At 38.0% G+C, this 17,871-nt stretch overlaps 1 protein-coding gene across 1 annotated transcript in view; it reads left to right on the top strand.

Moving 5' to 3' along the window:
- The window catches only part of DNAJC1 (DnaJ heat shock protein family (Hsp40) member C1), a 186,220-nt gene that overhangs the window by 141,694 nt on the left and 26,655 nt on the right, over positions 1-17,871 (top strand). The window contains exon 9 of the mRNA XM_065921080.1: positions 7,419-7,538. Coding sequence (XP_065777152.1) covers positions 7,419-7,538 — 120 coding nt within the window. The remainder of the gene's footprint in view (positions 1-7,418; positions 7,539-17,871) is intronic.

The following is a 17,871-nucleotide window of genomic DNA, read 5'->3' as shown; positions in this document are numbered from 1 at the left end:
ATGGACAAAAAATATTCAATAAATCTGCAAGAGCAAAATATTTGCCAGATGCTGATTGGACGAATTTGGTTTAGTGGTGCTGGCTATGGGGACCTTAATGAGTTTGAGGTAATCCACTGTGTGGCACATTCGTTCTTACCAACTCTTAAGAGCAGGCCAAACGGGTCTGTTAAATAGCAAAGCAGTGGGGATGATAACTTCTTCTCCAAATACATCTTATCTAAGGGGTCTCCATCATTAAAGACTCTCTTTTAATTTACATTGGGCCATATTAACTATTTCACTGGGGGAGGAAGAGGTCCGTGGGTTTCTGTTTTATCAAGATAATTTGTAAGTAACAAAGATTTGATTTTATTACTTGCTGAGTCAGAGTCCATGACCACTGTGGCACGTTTTAGGACAGTGGGTACTCTGATCATTAGGGATTTAGGCAAGACCATAGTTCCTGTGGTTGAGGTAAGGCATGCCTGTTTGTCCTCTTTATCATGTTTAGTAACTTCCCAACAATTATGGGAACCACCTTACTTAAATTTAGTGCGATGCTCAGTGTAACTGTCATTTGAGCGCCATTATTGATTAAGGCCACGAAGGTTTGCTAATTGTTATATTTCAGCAAATATTAAATTAATTCAGAACCAATGTTACAGATGTACAAAAGCCAATCTGCCCTTTTTATATCCTTTTGTTGTAGAAATCCTTTTCAGTAAAATTTGTTACCAACTGCGCCAAATTGTGAACTTTCGTTTCAGTTTTTTTCACTTCCTTCTTGTTAGTGATTGAACTGTGTCTCCACTTCATTCATTGAAGCTCTAATCCCCACGCAGTGATATTGGAGATGGGACCTTTAAGGAGATACTTGATGTGTGCTTAGTCGCTCAGTCGTGTCTAACTCTCTGCCCACGGACTACAGCCTGCCAGGCTCCTGAGGTCCCAGCAGGGTCCTAATCTGATAGGACTGATGTCCCTATAAGAGGAGGGAGAGAGACCAGGGCGCGCTATCCCTGTGTGCACACGCAGAGAAAAGGCCAGCGAGGATGCAGCGAGGAGACCATGTGCAAGCCAGGAGAAGCCTTATCGGGAACCAGCCCTGGTGACACCTTGATCTTGTAGATCAAGACGCCAGGACTGTGAGGGGACAGACTTGTCCTGTTTAAGCAACTCTGTTCCAGCAGCCCTAGTAGGCGAGTGAACTCCCCATGTGTCAGGGGTTTTTGTTTGTTTTGGTTTGGTTGTTTTGGGTTGTTTGTTTTTTAGTGGTGGTGTTTACTGGATAGTCTTGAGAGAGGTCTTCTCTATGCTGCCCACATTAATAAATTTCTTCCTCCGGAGCCTCAAATTTGTGTGACCAGGAGTAGGGTCCTTGGCCATACAGGGATGCCATGAGTGTTTCTCTGTCTAATCCTCTGATCCGAGGATCAAGACACATCGGCAGCAGATGCAGGAAAAGCATCTTACAGGGTCCTAGTGAGCTGTTTGCTTTCAGGAGCGTGAATCTCAGTAATTCAGCTCTCCAAACAGGAACTGCTGGTCTCACACACAAGTGACCACCCTGAGAGCCTATGCAAGCTGTCTTTTCCCCTGAGCCCTTTCAATGTTTATTTTCTTTGTTTCAATGTTTATTTATTTGACTTCTCTGGGTCTTAGTTTCAGCATAAGGGATCTTTAGTTGTGGTGTGCCAACTCTTAGTTGTGGCATATGGGATCTAGTTCCTTGATCAGGGATGGAACCTGTACCCCCTGCATTGGGGACCACCAGGGAAATAATCCCCAAAGTCCTCTTCAGGACCAGTGCCTGGTGGAGACACACAACCAGTAGGTCACAAGGTCTTTCTCCTGAGTCCATCAATCAAGACACACAATTCAGTCTAAGACACAAATGAATCTGGGCTAAGACGCAGGACCCAGGGCTACTTCAGGGAGGGCTCTGATCCCGTACTCCTCTGTAACACCAATCATTGATGCTTCCAACTGTGGTGGGTTAAATCTATGACAGAGGCTTGGTAGGACTCAGCAAACACAGCATCAGGCAGTACCCCAAAGCAAGAGAAGAAACCCCAGGCAGTGGTGGCCCCTCTGAACGCCCTGCTTCTGATGCCAACTGCTGTGGCCACCTAGCAGGGACGGAATCACCACCTCCACACCCGAAATTTGGTTCCCGTGTCAGGACTGATGTCATGCACACCATGATTATACAAAAGAGGCTTTCCCTGTTGGCCCCAAAATTAAGAGAACAAGAAAAGGAGACTGGTTTGGGGCTTTTTATTGTGGGGTGGTGTGGGGATAAGGGTTCTTGTACACAGGGAGGGACTTGGAAGGTTTCAGTCTCCCAGGCTTCCTGAAAAGCTTACCCAGATGTGGTGCATAAGGGGAAGAGAGAAGTGAGACTTCAACGTTCTCGGCAAACAGACATCATAAGATGGAGCCAGCTGTTTATTATAGTATTAAATTATGATGATTCTAGAACACACTAGGTTACAATTTGGATAATGTATATCATAGTTTCAAGTAAGACTTCACAAATTTTTCCATATAAAAACATTTCTGGGCAAATATATCCCATCCCCTTGATTACATTTATTTATGATTACTCCTTTCTGAACGGCCACAGAAGGTGAGTGAAGGAATAAGAAAGGCAGAGATTAGTACTGTCATTAAAGACAGATTCTTCTCACACCCCCATCTTACTCCTCATTGCTCACCTGTTGGGGCTGTGTGATAAATTGTCACAAACCAAATAATCCGTGGCTCCAGATGCGGTCGTCATGGGCCACCTGTGTCCCTACACCTTGTTTCACTCTACCTTGGAAGGAGGGCGACTCTGGGGGTGTCTTCTCTTGCAGGACTGAGCTATCAGCACTGTCAGTGCACTCACTTGTGTGGGTCCCCTCGACCCCCAGTTTTGTAAATAAGCCTTCCTCAATGAAGAAAATAAACACTCAACCAACTGAAAGGGGAAAAAAATTCTCCACTGACTTCGTGTGTCAGACAGTTAATGAGGCCCAGTCCTTGCAGTGTTCTCTGACCCTTCTGTGGTTTTACCGCCTGCCCGTCGGGCTTGTCTCCTCCCGCTCCCCCTCGCTTACTTTGCTTCAGCCACCCGGGTCCTCTTGTTCCTCAGACAGAACCAGACACGTGCCCCACTTCAAGGCGCTCTGCACTTTGCTGTTCCCTCTGCCTAACCTTTTACTAGAAGCTGAATCCTCCCAACACTTAGTGGCATAAAATATTCTGAAAAGGAATAGATCAAACCTCTTTGAGTCCATTTCTCAAGGGCCCATTTACTACTGTTTAAAAAAAAATTGAACTATTTGCATTATCTTGAGCAGTGTTTCTCAAATCATCTACAGTAAAGGACCAGGTTTTAAAGTTGACCAAGCTGTCATCCTGTCATGCCAAATAGGACTGCAGCTCACATTTGGTGTGACTCATCTTGCTAGTTTGATGCTAAGACAACTGGCTTATATCCTCTAAAGGAAGAGCCTGCTTTTGGTGGTGGTGGCAGTGTTCAATTGCTGTGAGTTTCTGAACTGTGTCACAGGAGGTTAACAAAACTTGTTTGCTGGTTGGCACCAGACCCCACTTTAGGATCACTGATCCAGAGGGCATCTTTGTTTTGGCACGACAGCTAAATCATAGATGAGGAGACCTTCCTGGTCACAGTGATGCTCCTCACGGGTCACAACATTGTGGTGATACCTTAGGACAGGTTCCAAGCTTTTCTTCAAAGAAGAGTTTCTTTCCCTAAGAGTGAAAAGACATTTGTGAAGTGATTTGTTTTTAATTTTGTTGTTTGTTTGGTTTTTTAATGTACGATTCATCCACATATATAATCAATTAACTGCTCAATTTTCAAATTTGGAAATGAAAATTTAATAGCTGAGAGCCAAATGCATATTCTAAAACACAGTGTCAGTACAGGTTATAGAATTAGAAGGTAGCCAGCTACTGGATCATTAGATATACCATCTACATTATTAGATATATACATGATATTTTTAACTGGTTGATGCTATGTAAGGATATTATTTCTTAGGTAAAATCTGAGCATTTATGAGTTTAGTTGAATCTATTAAAAACTGTTCATTCCAAAATTGTAAGATCTGTAATTACATAAATAAGGATCATTAAGTTATTTCAACAAATGTTCATTAGCGTTTCACTACTATTAAATAGAAATAGACTTTGTTATTCAAGTATGAAAAGGCAATAAGTACATTTAACATTTTTCTTTTAATTAGATCATAAGTTTTCAGCACCAAATAAATTTATAGTCTAACTCTGTGAGGGGAAAGGTGTGTGTGTGTCTGTGCGTCAGTCACTTGGTCATGTCCGACTCTGCAATCCCATGGACTGTAGCCTGCCAGGCTCTTCTGTCCATGGGATTCTCCAGGCAAGAGTACTGGAGTGGGTAGCCTTTCCCTTCTCCAGGGGATCTTCCTGACCCAGGGATCAAACCCGGGTCTCCTGCATTGCAGGCAGATTTTTTACCATCTGAGCTATAGGGAAGTCCCAAGGTATATATAGGTTACTTTAAAAATATAGCATGCTTTCCCTACATCCTCTGACTCCTATCCCCAAGAATATTACGGATTTTCAAAGGCACTAAATCTTTGAACATAGCTCATTTTATGGCAAAAATCTATCCCAAAGGGGTAGAAAGAATACAATTTAAATGTTATATCAGCTCTCACTTTAGTAGATCTATTTTGGAGTCCACATAAAAATATTAAATAGTTGGAAAACTTTTTATTTTTTATTCATTATGGAGATTTATTCCCAGAGCACAGCTTTTCTGATGCAAAACTGGAATGCTTCTGTAGTCACAACAGTTGTCCCCACACCATGTGGTATCTTCCATTACTTTGCTGTAGAAATGAATTTTTGGCCCAGGGTCTCAGTAATGTCTCACATACGTGGTTTTAAGTGGCAAAGCAGTATTCTTCTGCATTCATTTGACTTTCACAGCTACAGTTGGCTCCAGGTTAGAACAAGGAGAATACATTACACCGTGGCCACCCTCACAGCTGCCGTGGTAGCTGGGTCCCAGTAGGCGCTGTTGCTTCTAAAGACACAACCCACTATTACTGAGGACTTACAGTAAGCAAAGTGTTGTAAGGCTGGAACAGAGAATAATGAACTGCTAAAAGGATCCTCTTCACAGATTTCAGAGTATGGTCTAGTTATTACTGATCTAGTTTTTTAATAATAAAAGCATGGCTGTGAAATAACAGTGAAACTAAAGGGAAAGATTTTCAAAGTAGTTGATGATTTTCAGGATATCTGTCTAAATATTTGATTTAAATTTTTCCCTCTCCAGAAAAAAGTGGCACAGTCCTTTTAGACTCATTAACAAGGAATTAAAAATTAGGTTAATTCTTAATGCCCATTGTTCATACATGCAACATATTTGGAAGGCCAATCTATTAAAAATATGTTTAGTTTACTGTGTGCATGTATTTTTTAACATTTTAGAGCAATTTTGTTTGCCCCAAGAATGTTTGTTACAATTAATACAGAAATAAGATGATTTGATTTACTCTGAAATTGCACTGATGGACGGTTTGAATACTGTATCTCTGCACAGCATCAACTTAATGCTTTTCATGGTATGACACTAGACTATTAAGCATATATAAAGTCTTCGTAATGCGTGCATTTCTGTTACCAATCAGTATAATTATTAAAGTTGCAGCTTTTTAGTAAAAATGATTTCCTAGAAAATCCAATTATGTCCCTCTAAATAATATCTGAATAAGACTTTTTCCCTAAAGTAAAAACAAATAAGCAAAAAGGAAAAAAATAATTTTCAGTGTACATGCTTAAATGATCTGTTATGGAGAATTAGATTTCTGATATTCATTAAATATCAAAGAAACTACGACCATACTCAGTGTAGGCCACCTTTTTTATAGAAGTGAATTTATGCATGTTTCATAAGGGTCGTACTGATGAATATGTTTGAGGCTTTCAGCTTTTAGTGGATACAAAATAGAATGATTGATAAAATCCTCCCTGCTATTGGCTATTATTTACTGACTCTTAAGTGGCAGGTTGTATTTATGCCAATTTATCTGCTTCAGGGAACATTCTTGATAGCAGAACAAAGTGAATAAAAGTAGTTTGCTTTGCAAATGAATGCAAATTGGAGAGCCTTTCGGAAAGCCCTTTAACAGGGGCAGCGCACTTTGATTCTGAGTGAAGCTGCCATTTGGACGTGGTGAAAAGAGCACGCCGGAACCATTGATTGGGGGAGACAGTAAGAAGTCAGGAAGGGCCCGTTGAGCTTGCAGTGAGGCGGGCGGACGTCAGTGTGGTTAGAGCGCAGTGGGAGAATGACAGGGAGGATTAGTGTCAGGGAGACGCTGTGCTGGGGCTGCAGAGATAGTCCCTGGGGTCACTCACCTCCGACTGTGGTTCTGTGCTGATGGTTCTGTAATGCAAACGGCCTGATGTATGCCTGTTCATTATCGGAAATGGTGATTAGAAAAGGTATTTGTCTCAAAGGTTTCCTTCCTTCCTTCTGTCTTTTTAATTAAAGGAAAATAAGGTGGCTTCCTCCATCTCTCTGCTGACTCCTAGAGTCTAGTATAACACCAGCGTGGCTACTGCCTCTGGTAGGAACCAGTGCTGTAAAATAAAATAATTGTAATGTCATTATCTGTTATTCGATGATGCTCTCTTTTGCTTTTCTCAGCTTTGGCTCTCACCAAGTGGTAATGCTCAATAAAATGCAGAAAATATGTACACTTTTATAATTTTGGCTTTTGCAAATAAGATTTTTATAACCTTTAAGGTATTTTAATATTCATTTACCCATTTGACCAACTTTTAAGAAGCTGTTTACCATCTCAGAAAGAAAGTGTTGCTTTCTTTGCATGGATCAGATGGTTTAAGTCTTGGTTGCAGGAGTTTCTATTTCTGTTCTAAAGTTTTATGAAATGCTAGCACTGGCTAAATTAAACTTCTTGAAAACAACATGATTTTTAGACTTACTGTTACATAGAATGAATAAAAAATTCTCTCAGTTCTGATTTGGAATTAGCACATTTACTTGTTCACATTTTCATTTACATTAAAAAAGCAAAAAACTTACTAAAAACTTCGAGACCTTCTACAGGAACCTCACATGAGGTATCTGTGACACACAATGCACTTCCAAACGACTGTCTTACCTTTTTTTTTAATGTCTTTAAAAGCTTGGGTTCACAATACTGCTTCTTCATTATTTGGTATATATGCGAACATCCTAACGATGTTCATTCTAACAAACATTCATAACGTTAAATATGCAACTCAGACCTTCATTCAAACTATTAGATTAACATTGTTATTTTTGCAGAAAGCATGATGCTAATACTTCGTTTCACAGGGCTTATTAAATGTTTTAGCAAACGTTGTTGTTCTTTAATGTTCTGCAGGCACCTGAATGGACAGAAGAGGACCTCAGCCAGCTGACAAGAAGTATGGTGAAGTTCCCAGGAGGGACCCCAGGTCGATGGGAAAAGATTGCCCATGAATTGGGTCGATCCGTGACAGATGTGAGTTCATTCAGATTTGCATTGTGTGGAGAGTGACAAACCAGAAAGAGCCACCTATGTAGAAGGCAGACATAGATACATCCAACATTATCTTTGGAGAAAGGCTCCAATCCTTTTAGGACCTGGAAGTAAACCATTAATGAAATAGGCAAGAAGTAGATGTCAGCCGGTCCCCTGGTCTACATTAGGAATTCTAGTGTTTGGAGACTTAAGCTACTCTGACCTAATCACAGAAAAACAATGCTAGTTTTGATGTTTAGAGTGACTCCTTTAGCTATGGGAAAAAATATTGGGTTAGCCCAAAAGTTCGTAAGATGTTATGGAAAAACCCAAATGAATATTTGGCTAATCCACTAGTTCTCTGATCAGAATTAGTTATATTTCAGCTGGATCTTCTTAACATTGAAGTACACACTGCTATAGGTAGACTGGTGGTTTGCATTAGTTAAATAAGCAATATTCCAATTATGTTTTTATTTAAAGAATGATTCATTTCCACCTACAATTTATTTTCACAAGTTAACAAAAAAATTTATATGCATATAACTTTGTAATTATATATAATTGTTTATATATGCTGTAAATACAAATAATATATAATCCTATATAATTTAATATATATGATTAGTTATACCTACCATTTAAAAGACCAAATGTTTATATGGAAAGTTTTAGATTTAACACTGGAAATTTAGGGCAGAGAATCTTATAAAAGTACCCACTACAGCACCAGGTATGTACTAAATATTCAGTAAATGTTTAATTTGAAATGGAGACATCTTTATTTTCATCAATATGATCCTTATTTTCATAAATGGCTAAATATTCTTTACTAAATTTACTTTAAAATAAATCCTATAGATCTAAAATATTGAAGGAGTTACTGAAATCAAAGATTCATATTTCTCATGTTCAATTCTGTTACTATACTTTTGGGTCTTTTTTTGATAATGAACAATTTTAAAACCCTGCAAAATGATTAATAAGCACAACTACCAAAAAAAACAAAAACCCACCTGTTGCATAAATGTTATTTTTCACAGTAAACTTTTCCACTTTTTAATTCAGAAACAAAACATTGCTTGTCATTTTTTATTTGGACAGGAGCTGCTTTGAGAATTTCAAATTGTATATTGTTTTCACTACCATATAGTAGGTCTTTTTAAAATCACATTTAAAAAACTTAAAATTTTTCATGAGATGTTTTAATTATTTTGATTTAAGAGTTAAAGTCTGATCATGTGGTAAGTCAGCCCTTGCTTTTATCTTTATAACTTTTGGGGGTTTTTTTGTTTTTTTGCTTTTTTCAAGATAAGACCAGTTATCTTAAGTGACTAGAAAAGGTAACCTTATGGCTTTTCTCTTCAGCTAAGAATGTTAGGGTATATGCATTTTATTATCTTGTAAGATTGTTTGTAAAGATAAGTTAATAATGCCTTTGCCTTATCAGTAATCTGACCAGATTAAAGATGTTCCATGGTTACTGATGTTTTAGGTACTATGATCCTCTATATAACTCCTGTTATTAAAAGCTGCTAAAATACTTTTAGAGTTCTAAAACAGGCATTGGTTTAAAAGGGCCCCAAAACTTACAGTTCAGTTGACTGATACGTGTCTCCTTTGAAGAGAGGACTGCCTTTAACTTTTAATAGTGCCCAACTGCAGATAAAAAGTAGAGCAGTATTTTAATGTATTGTCATTAAAATCTTAGCCTTTATTCTCAAGAGGAGAGAGATGAAAGTTTAAACGTTAATATTGTTGTTGCTTAGTCACTAAGTCATGTCCAACTTTTTTGAGACACCACGGACACTACGCTTGCCAGGCTCCTCTGTCCATGGAATTTTTTAGGCAAGAATACTGGAGTGGGTTGCCATTTCCTTCCTCCAGGAGATGCTAATATACATGACACGTAACTAACAGAGCCTTGGAATGACTGTTTAGTATCATAGATCTAGAAAATCAAGGGAATTGTAAAGAGCAGCCTTGGTGTAGATAAAGACATCTTTTCACACTTTTGCAGATTTATCCCATAATTTTTTTTCTTTTAGGCTTACCCAAGGGAGAATGATTCCATGGCTATAATATTAATAGATAATTTTTACTTATATCATGGAAGGAGCAAACATGACTGTGAGATTTTTTTTCCCCAAGTATTTAGTATCTTGGAAATAAATACTTAGAAAGCCTAAACTTTTGGGGCACCCAAAGTACCATGGTAACTTTTCTCTTAGTATGCACAAATATAGACCCACATTGTATTTTCATTCTGTGAGCATCATCTCCATAGCTGGATTGAACGTTTCATTTCAGTAACATACACACAAACTGTAAGTCACTCTCTCTCTAAAAGAGAAGTGTCTGAAGACAACTTATTTAGTGGAACAGCGAGTTATACTGGAACAGCTGAAATGGGTCTGGCTAATACAGTTCCTTTAGTAGAATGTTAAGCGAAAGCTAACCACCCTTTAGAAGGTCACTTGTTTTGCCTTAATGGTGTTAATTAGATTTGTTTTCATTAAGTATTCGACTGTTGAAAAGAAACCAAGTTCAGTTTGCTGTCACTGGAGCCTCTGCATACTGACCAGATCACCTGTACCAATTCTCTTCAGCTCTCCTCCTCTGTTCTTTGACCTGTTTTCTTGCTAAATGTGTAGCTTCAGGCAGAGCTCTCTTTCCTTCAAGAAACAATTGACCTTTTTTAGGGAAGGGTTAGAGTGTACCCATGGTGGAATGTATATGTTCTTTATTTGGGTTGACAGATTACAATGAAAAACTCATTTTGCTCCTCAATTAAGGAGTTTTCAGTATTGTCATAATTACTAGTTAAATTGCTAGGTTCTAATCTGGATAAATACAAGGAATGTTACTAGCTTTATTAAAAAAATATTTTAACTCAAATATACCTAAACTATAAGACTTAACTTTATTACAAATGAAATATTTTAAATGTTAATATATGCCTTTCAGCAAATAATTTTGGTAACCACAAAGGACACTCAAATTGTAAAAACAACAGGAAACAAAAAACTGTCTGGCATGTAAAACCAATTTTAATGTGATTATTAGCTGCAGGTTTTTTAAATTAAGGTCAGGGAGCCTCAGATTTCTTGCTTGTGAAGTAGTGTCTTTTTCTCTTGCCTGAAAAGGATGTAAACTGATTCTGCTTCTCTCCATAATCTCTTGCATTCTGGTTGTGATAACAGACCGATTGGAGATTTTCTGCCTCCTTGGAAAAGGCCCAGGTAGGCAGCAAAACAAAAGATAGGTAGATAGATTTAAACAGACTTTAGTAATTAGCTTAGTGCCAATATGAGAGGTGTGTAGTTAGATAACTCTCCCATATGCAGGTGAAAGAGAGGGAGTATAATAAAATTCCCGATTTTATTTTCTATAGCCACAACTAGAGAGAAGATACTTGTTGGGGGAACTTACATTTTTTGAAACAACTGTCATAATAACATATAAGTGACTTATTCAATAGAAAATAAGACTTTTATCAGTGAACTAAGTATATAGTATATATATATATATATATATAATGCTGAAAGGCATATATTAACATTTAAAATATTTCATCTATAATAAGGGCTTCCAAAGTAGGTGTTTCAGTTTAGATGTATCTCAGTTACAATATACTTTGCATTAATTTTTTAACAAATTACAAATTTAACACTAACTTTCCATGTATTTATCCAGAGTAGAATTTAGTAATTTAACTCATACTTTGGCAAACATGTTATTGCTGTTACTTTTAGAGTCAAACTACTACTACACAACTTGTAAAGGTCCTCATAGTCTCATAAACACAGAACATTTTTTGTTTCTCAGCATTGCGCATATAAAGTATGTGAAAAGTTCTCTTGATGACCAGCCTTGTCTGTGTTCCTCTTCCTCCCTCCCTCACCCTCTCAACCCTTAAAGATATTAAATTTTAGAAAGGAATGGGTCGTTTATTCCATTCTTCTTGCCAGATGAGTCACTAGCTAATCTAATAAATTTTCAATCTGACAGTAACAGATAATAATGTGCTACCAAATCTTTCTGTCACACACATCTGTTATATGTCATTCCAGACTTCAGTCTTCTTATACAGGCATACAACTACATAATTTTAACAGTATTAGTTTGTATTCTGCCCTTTTCACTTTGCTATGAAACACAGGCTTAGACTTCTTCCATGGCAACAAAGATCCACATCATTGTTCTAAACACATACAAACTCCCATGTTGTCTCAATATAATTAAGGATCACCCAACTGATTGTCACTTAAGTTTTTCTTTTTTTGCAATTTTATTGGGATGTCTTTTTTTTTTTTAATTCATCTTTCCATTTATATATTTCCTTAGCTTCTATGCCTAGGAATAGAGCTGCTTGATTCAAGAATATGGATGTTTTTAGAACCTTTGGTGACTCTAAAATTGGCCTCCAGAGAAGCTGTAACAATATACAATGTCCCTGGTGGTGTGAGAGAGGACACTTTCTCATAGTCTCATAAACAAAATTTTTTGTTTTTCATCACTGCTCATCAAGTAAGTGAAAAGTGCTAGTGCACTTATTTCTGTAACTTACCTCCTTATTGGTCTCATTTTGAAGAGAGCTTGTGTTAATTCATTACGATTTAAGGATAATCTTACCTTCTGCAGATGCTTTGCCATTTTATCTTTTGTTATCTTTGAATGTATTAGCTAATAATTCCAAAGAAATATAATATTGCAAATAATAGTGATTAGACTTTTTGCTCAACATTTTAGTAAGGAAACCCAATGTCTGATCAATTCTAGTGTCAGTCTGATAGGGAAATTTTCTTCACTTTAATTCTTACAGTTCTAATTATAACTGTATAATAAAATTTTATTACAGTTATGTTCAGGAATAGAAGTGAAATTTTAACAATAGTTTTTTTAACATCCCTTGACATGATCATATAACTTTTCTCATATGACCTAGTAAGGATGAATATATTACCAAGGTCCCCCTTTGTATTTCCAAGATAAACTTTACTTGATTGTGTTATTTTAATAAACTGGATTTGATTTGTTAATTAGGATTCTCACATTTATGTATTACAGTACTTTTTATTACACTAATTCTTAGTGTTTTGTTAATTGGATATCTTTAAGTAGGGTTATACCTGCCTTCTAACATCTAAAAAGTCAAGAGAAACAAAAGTGTGCTGTGAACAAAATGAGAACAAAATAAGTATCCAAATAAATGAAGTAGAATGGTTGAAAGCCATCATCAGGAAAATCCCCTTGAGAGCAGAAGAAAAAGACAATTTTAAAACACTATAGAAAAGAGAAGAAATACATGGAATCTGTCCAAAAGCTCAAAATCTGATTAAAAGGAGTTCCGGTGAGAGAGACACAGAAAACAGAAAACAGACATGAGGGCATTACTCAATAAAAGAGACAAGTTCTCCAGGATGAAGGAACGAACAAACACCTGAGACCAACTTGTGAGAGCCTTCTAAAGTGGGGTAGAATACCTGGAAAAGATCCTGGGGGAACTTCATGAACACTGAGACCACCTAAGAAGACCTTTAAAGTTTCTCAGGAGAAAAACTCTCCAAATTAAAGCAGTTCAGAGTGACAGCAGAGTACTTAGCAGCACTGGATGCCGAGAGACCAGTGAACAATGGCCTCACCCCTCAAACGGAAACGGTCCTGAATCTAGAACAGAGCAGTTCCGATGGTAAATACATAGGGTGAGGACTCTGCCCATTCTGGAAAGTTTCCTGAGATGACACTCCAGGAAATGAGGGAAAAATCAATACAGAGGAAGACACAGAACCCTCGAAAAAGTGGACCAAGCCTAGTGAATAGAAATCCTGAGTCCCTACAGTGATACGGCTGGGTGAAGAGCGCAGGAAGTCCATGTTGGATCCAAAGAATAAAAGACTGTGTGAGAGCAGCTGCAGAAATTCATATATGTGAACAAAAAGCAACTAGAAACTCCACAAACAGAAAACCACAGTCCAGATTTAAGACCAGCCATATCTCAGACTCAATTTCAGGCCACCAGATTAAAGCAAATTTCACAGTAAAGTGACCCATACAAATTTTCTGGTTTTCAAATGCATGTAAAAGTTATGTTTACATTATATTGTTGTCTGTTAACTGTGAAATAGTAGTATATCCAAAAAATGCACATACCTTAATTAAAAATAGTTTATTGCTAAAAAATGCAAACTATCATCTGAGCCTTCAGTGAATCATAATCTTTTCTACAGTAGTAACATGAAAGATCACCACAACAAATATAATAATGAAATTGTTTGAAATATTGTGAAAATTACCAAAATGTGGCACAGAGACACAAAATGAGCAGATGCTACTGGGAAAACGGTGCCCATAAACCTTCCTGAGTGGAGTAAGTAGCCACAGGTGCACAGAGTAGCCACAAGCCTGCAACTTAAAAAACCACAGTCTGCTTGTGTACTAACAAACGGAATGATAGAAACAGCAGAAGAACCTGATAGTGATAATATTCTCTAATAATTATCACTAATTATTATAATAATTATTAACTATTTTAATTATTAAAATTAAATATATTACTCACTAATAATTTTAATGACACAAGAAACATGATCACAGTGCAGTACTTGTCTTTATAGTGAATATTGTTTACCAGATTGCAGTTATGTGAGATCTTATATATTTTATAAATGGTTTTTCAATTTTTTAAATCAATTGTGGAAGACGATCACAAGCTGTCCATCAAGTATGTCCTCTCCTTGTCTACTAATAGAGAAGGCGGGCCCATATTTGCCCAGAAACACTGCACTTCGCGGCGCTCTAAGCTCTGCAGTGGCTCAGTCACCAATTTCTTCTCAGAGGAACGTGAGTGAAGTAACCTGTGTTCCTGGGAGCTCTTCCTCCCTTTCCCTTCCAGGGCTGGACCAGCAACAGCCGCAACCGTGCAGACAGAGATAGTTGCCCTAAAGAATGGCAGGGAAGCATGACAAAAAGAAACTGAACATATGGAGTAAAAGAGAAACTGAAGATAGTGACAAGGTCCATGAAGAAAAAGCAGAGTAAGAGGTTCAAGTGAAATTCTGAGGAAAGTCCTCTCTCAGAGGTAATATTTGAGCAGAGACACAAAGCAACTGAGGGAGTGAGGTTGTGTGAGAACGAGTGCTCCAGGGGGAAGAAACAGTGCTTGCAGTGCCCAGCAAGGAGAGCAGTGTGGCCGAGCAGGAGGGGTTTAGAGAAGATGAGGCCAAAAGGTAGTGGAGGACCATGCAGGACCTCACTGGTCAAGGTAAAAATTTTGAATTTTACTCTGAGACAGAAAAGGTTTGAGCAAAAGAGTGCAAGATCTAAATGGAGAAGATGCTGTGGCAGGGCAACTATGGGAGCAGGAAAGTAGGCCAAGCAAGAGGTTATTTCAGTTGTCCTCACAAGAGACAGGGGTAGTTTGAACCAGGGGTTATTGGTAGAGGTGGGAAATACAGGTTGAATAAGCATGTTAGTTGGGTATGTATACTTGTAACCAGTACTGTGAACATACAGATGGCAATAGGCACATGAAAAGATGCTCAGTATCACTATTAGAGAACTGCGAATCAGAACTACAATGAGGTATCACCTCACACCAGTCAGAATAGTCATCATTAAAAAGTCTACAAATAATTCTGGAGAGGGTGTGAAGAAGAGGGACCCCTCTTGCACTGTTGGTGGGAATGTAAATTTATACAGCCACTAGGGAGAACAGTTGGAGAAGGCAGTGGTGCCCCACTCCAGTACTCTTGCCTGGAAAATCCCATGGAAAGAAGAGCCTGGTGGGCTTCAGTCCATGGGGTCGCTTAGAGTCGGATGTGACTGAATGACTTCACTTTCATGCACTGGAGAAGGAAACAGCAACCCACTCCAGTGTTCTTGCCTGGAGTGTCCCAGGGACAGCGGAGCCTGGTGGGCTGCCGTCTATGGGGTCACACAGAGTCTGACACGACTGAAGCGACTTAGCAGCAGCAGCAGCAGGGAGAACAGTATCAGTTCAGTTGCTCAATCATGTCTGACTCTTTGTGACCCCATGGACGGCAGCACACCAGGCCTCCCCGTCCATCACCAACTCCCAGAGTTTCCGCAAACTCATGTCCATCGAGTCGGTGATGCCATCCAACCATATCATCCTCTGACATCCCCTTCTCCTCCCGCCTTCAATCGTTCCCAGCATCAGGGTCTTTTCAAATGAGTCAGTTCTTTGCATTAGGTGGCCAAAATATTGGAATTTCAGCTTCAGTCCTTCCACCTTTAGGATGGACTGATTGGATCTCCTTGCAGTCCAAGGGACTCTCAAGAGTCTTCTCCAACATCACAGTTCAAAACCATCAATTCTTCAGTGCTCAGCTTTCTTTACAGTTCAACTTTCACATCCATACATGACTACTGGAAAACCCACAGCTTTGACTAGACAGACCTTTGTTGGCAAAGTAATGTCTCTGCTTTTGAATATGCTGTCCAGGTCTGTCATACCTTTTCTTCCAAGGAGCAAGCATCTTTTAATTTCATGGCTGCAGTCACCATCTGCAGTGATTTTGGAGCCCAAGAAAATAAAGTCTGACACTGTTTCCACTGTTTCCCCATCTATTTGCCATGAAGTGATGGGACTGGATGCCGTGATCTTAGTTTTCTGAATGTTGAGTTTTAAGCCTACTTTTTCACTCTCCTTTTTCACTTTCATCAAAAGGCTCTTTAGTTCTTCTTTGTGAGATGAACAACTTCTTCTTCTTTGAGAACAGTATGGCAGTTCCTTAAAAAACTAAAAATAGAACTGCCATATGACCCTGCAGTCCCACTCCTAGCCATATATCCAGAACAGACAAAAACTATAGTTCAAAAAGATACATGCATCCCAATGTTCATAGCAGCACTATTTTTTTAATTTAGTTTTTAAAAATAATATTTATTGTTTTAAGATAATTTCTAGGGTGATTTCTTATTCAGTGATAGGTAGCTGGTAAAAGAAATAAAGCATTGTAACTCACCTGAAGGTGATATTTTACCCATGCTATCTCATGGTGAAAACTGCCACTGTATAGCAGCTCTATTTATGATAGCCAAGACACAGAACCAATCTAAGTGTCCATTTACAGATGAATAAAGATGTGATATGTGTACACAAATGGACTATTACTCAGCCATAAAAAAGAATGACAAATAATGCCATTTGCAAAAACATAGGTGAACCTAGACATTAGCATATTTGAGTGAAGTCAGACAAATATCATATGATATCACTTATATGTGGAATCTTAAAAAATTGTATAAATGAACTTATTTACAAAACAAATAGACTCATAGACATAGATAACAAACACATGGTTACCAAAGGGAATAGTGAGGGAGGGGGATAAATTAGGAGCTTGGGATTAACAAACAATTATGTATAAAATAAATAAAGACCTACTGGATAGCACAGGGAACTATATTTAATATCTTGTAATAACCTATAATGGAAAGGAATCTGAAAAAAATATGTATATATGTATAACTGGGTCACTTTGCTGTACACCCAAAACCAACACAACATTGTAAACATACTATAATTCAATTTTTTTAATGGTTAAAAAAACAGTGCTCATAAAAAAAATTTTTTTAAAGAACTGGACAAAAATGCATGCCTCTTGAGTGTAGGGTACATGGTTTTCTATCAGAAGCCCTTGTTGTAAACTGCTTTTTTTTAAGTTCTGTATAAGTATTAACTTCATTTTAAAAACACTCAGAAATTTAAAAACAAAACATTTTACTTTTAGTATCTTTCCATGTCAATATATATATAGGTCTACCTCCTTCTTCTTAATTTTTATTATAAAAGCTTTATTGATTTACTGAAATAGAAAAAACAGTCCTAAAATTTGTATGGAACCACAACAGATCCCAAGTAGCCAAAACAATGTTGAGAGAGAACGAAGTTTGGAGACATCACATGTCCTATTTTCAAAATGTTATAAAGCCACAGTAATCAAAACTGTAAGGTACTGGCAGCGAATCTCTAGGTCAGGAAGGCAGTAGGAACCTTCAGCCTCTACTGAAACACTTGCCAGACCATACCCTCAACAAACACAGCTTTACTAGAGGATTTCTAGAGCCATCTATTAATATGTTTGCTGTCTATATTTCCCTGTCAAAGGGCCTTGAGGGCTGATTTGATTGTTCTAGCAAAGGAATAACTACTGTCAGACCCCTGTCCTCCCCTTTCATTTGGTCCTTCTTTCATCTAGGTCTTCCTCCACAGAGGATACAGCTTAAGGTGGGGCAAACAGAATAATGGAGGGAGATGAACAAGGTATTTACCAGCCTGCGCACACTTTCAGCAGGGTGACAGGTA

The sequence above is a fragment of the Muntiacus reevesi genome, chromosome 2 (assembly GCF_963930625.1).
Source record: "Muntiacus reevesi chromosome 2, mMunRee1.1, whole genome shotgun sequence".
Taxonomy (NCBI): domain Eukaryota; kingdom Metazoa; phylum Chordata; class Mammalia; order Artiodactyla; family Cervidae; genus Muntiacus; species Muntiacus reevesi.
This window is presented reverse-complemented; position numbering and strand designations above follow the sequence as displayed.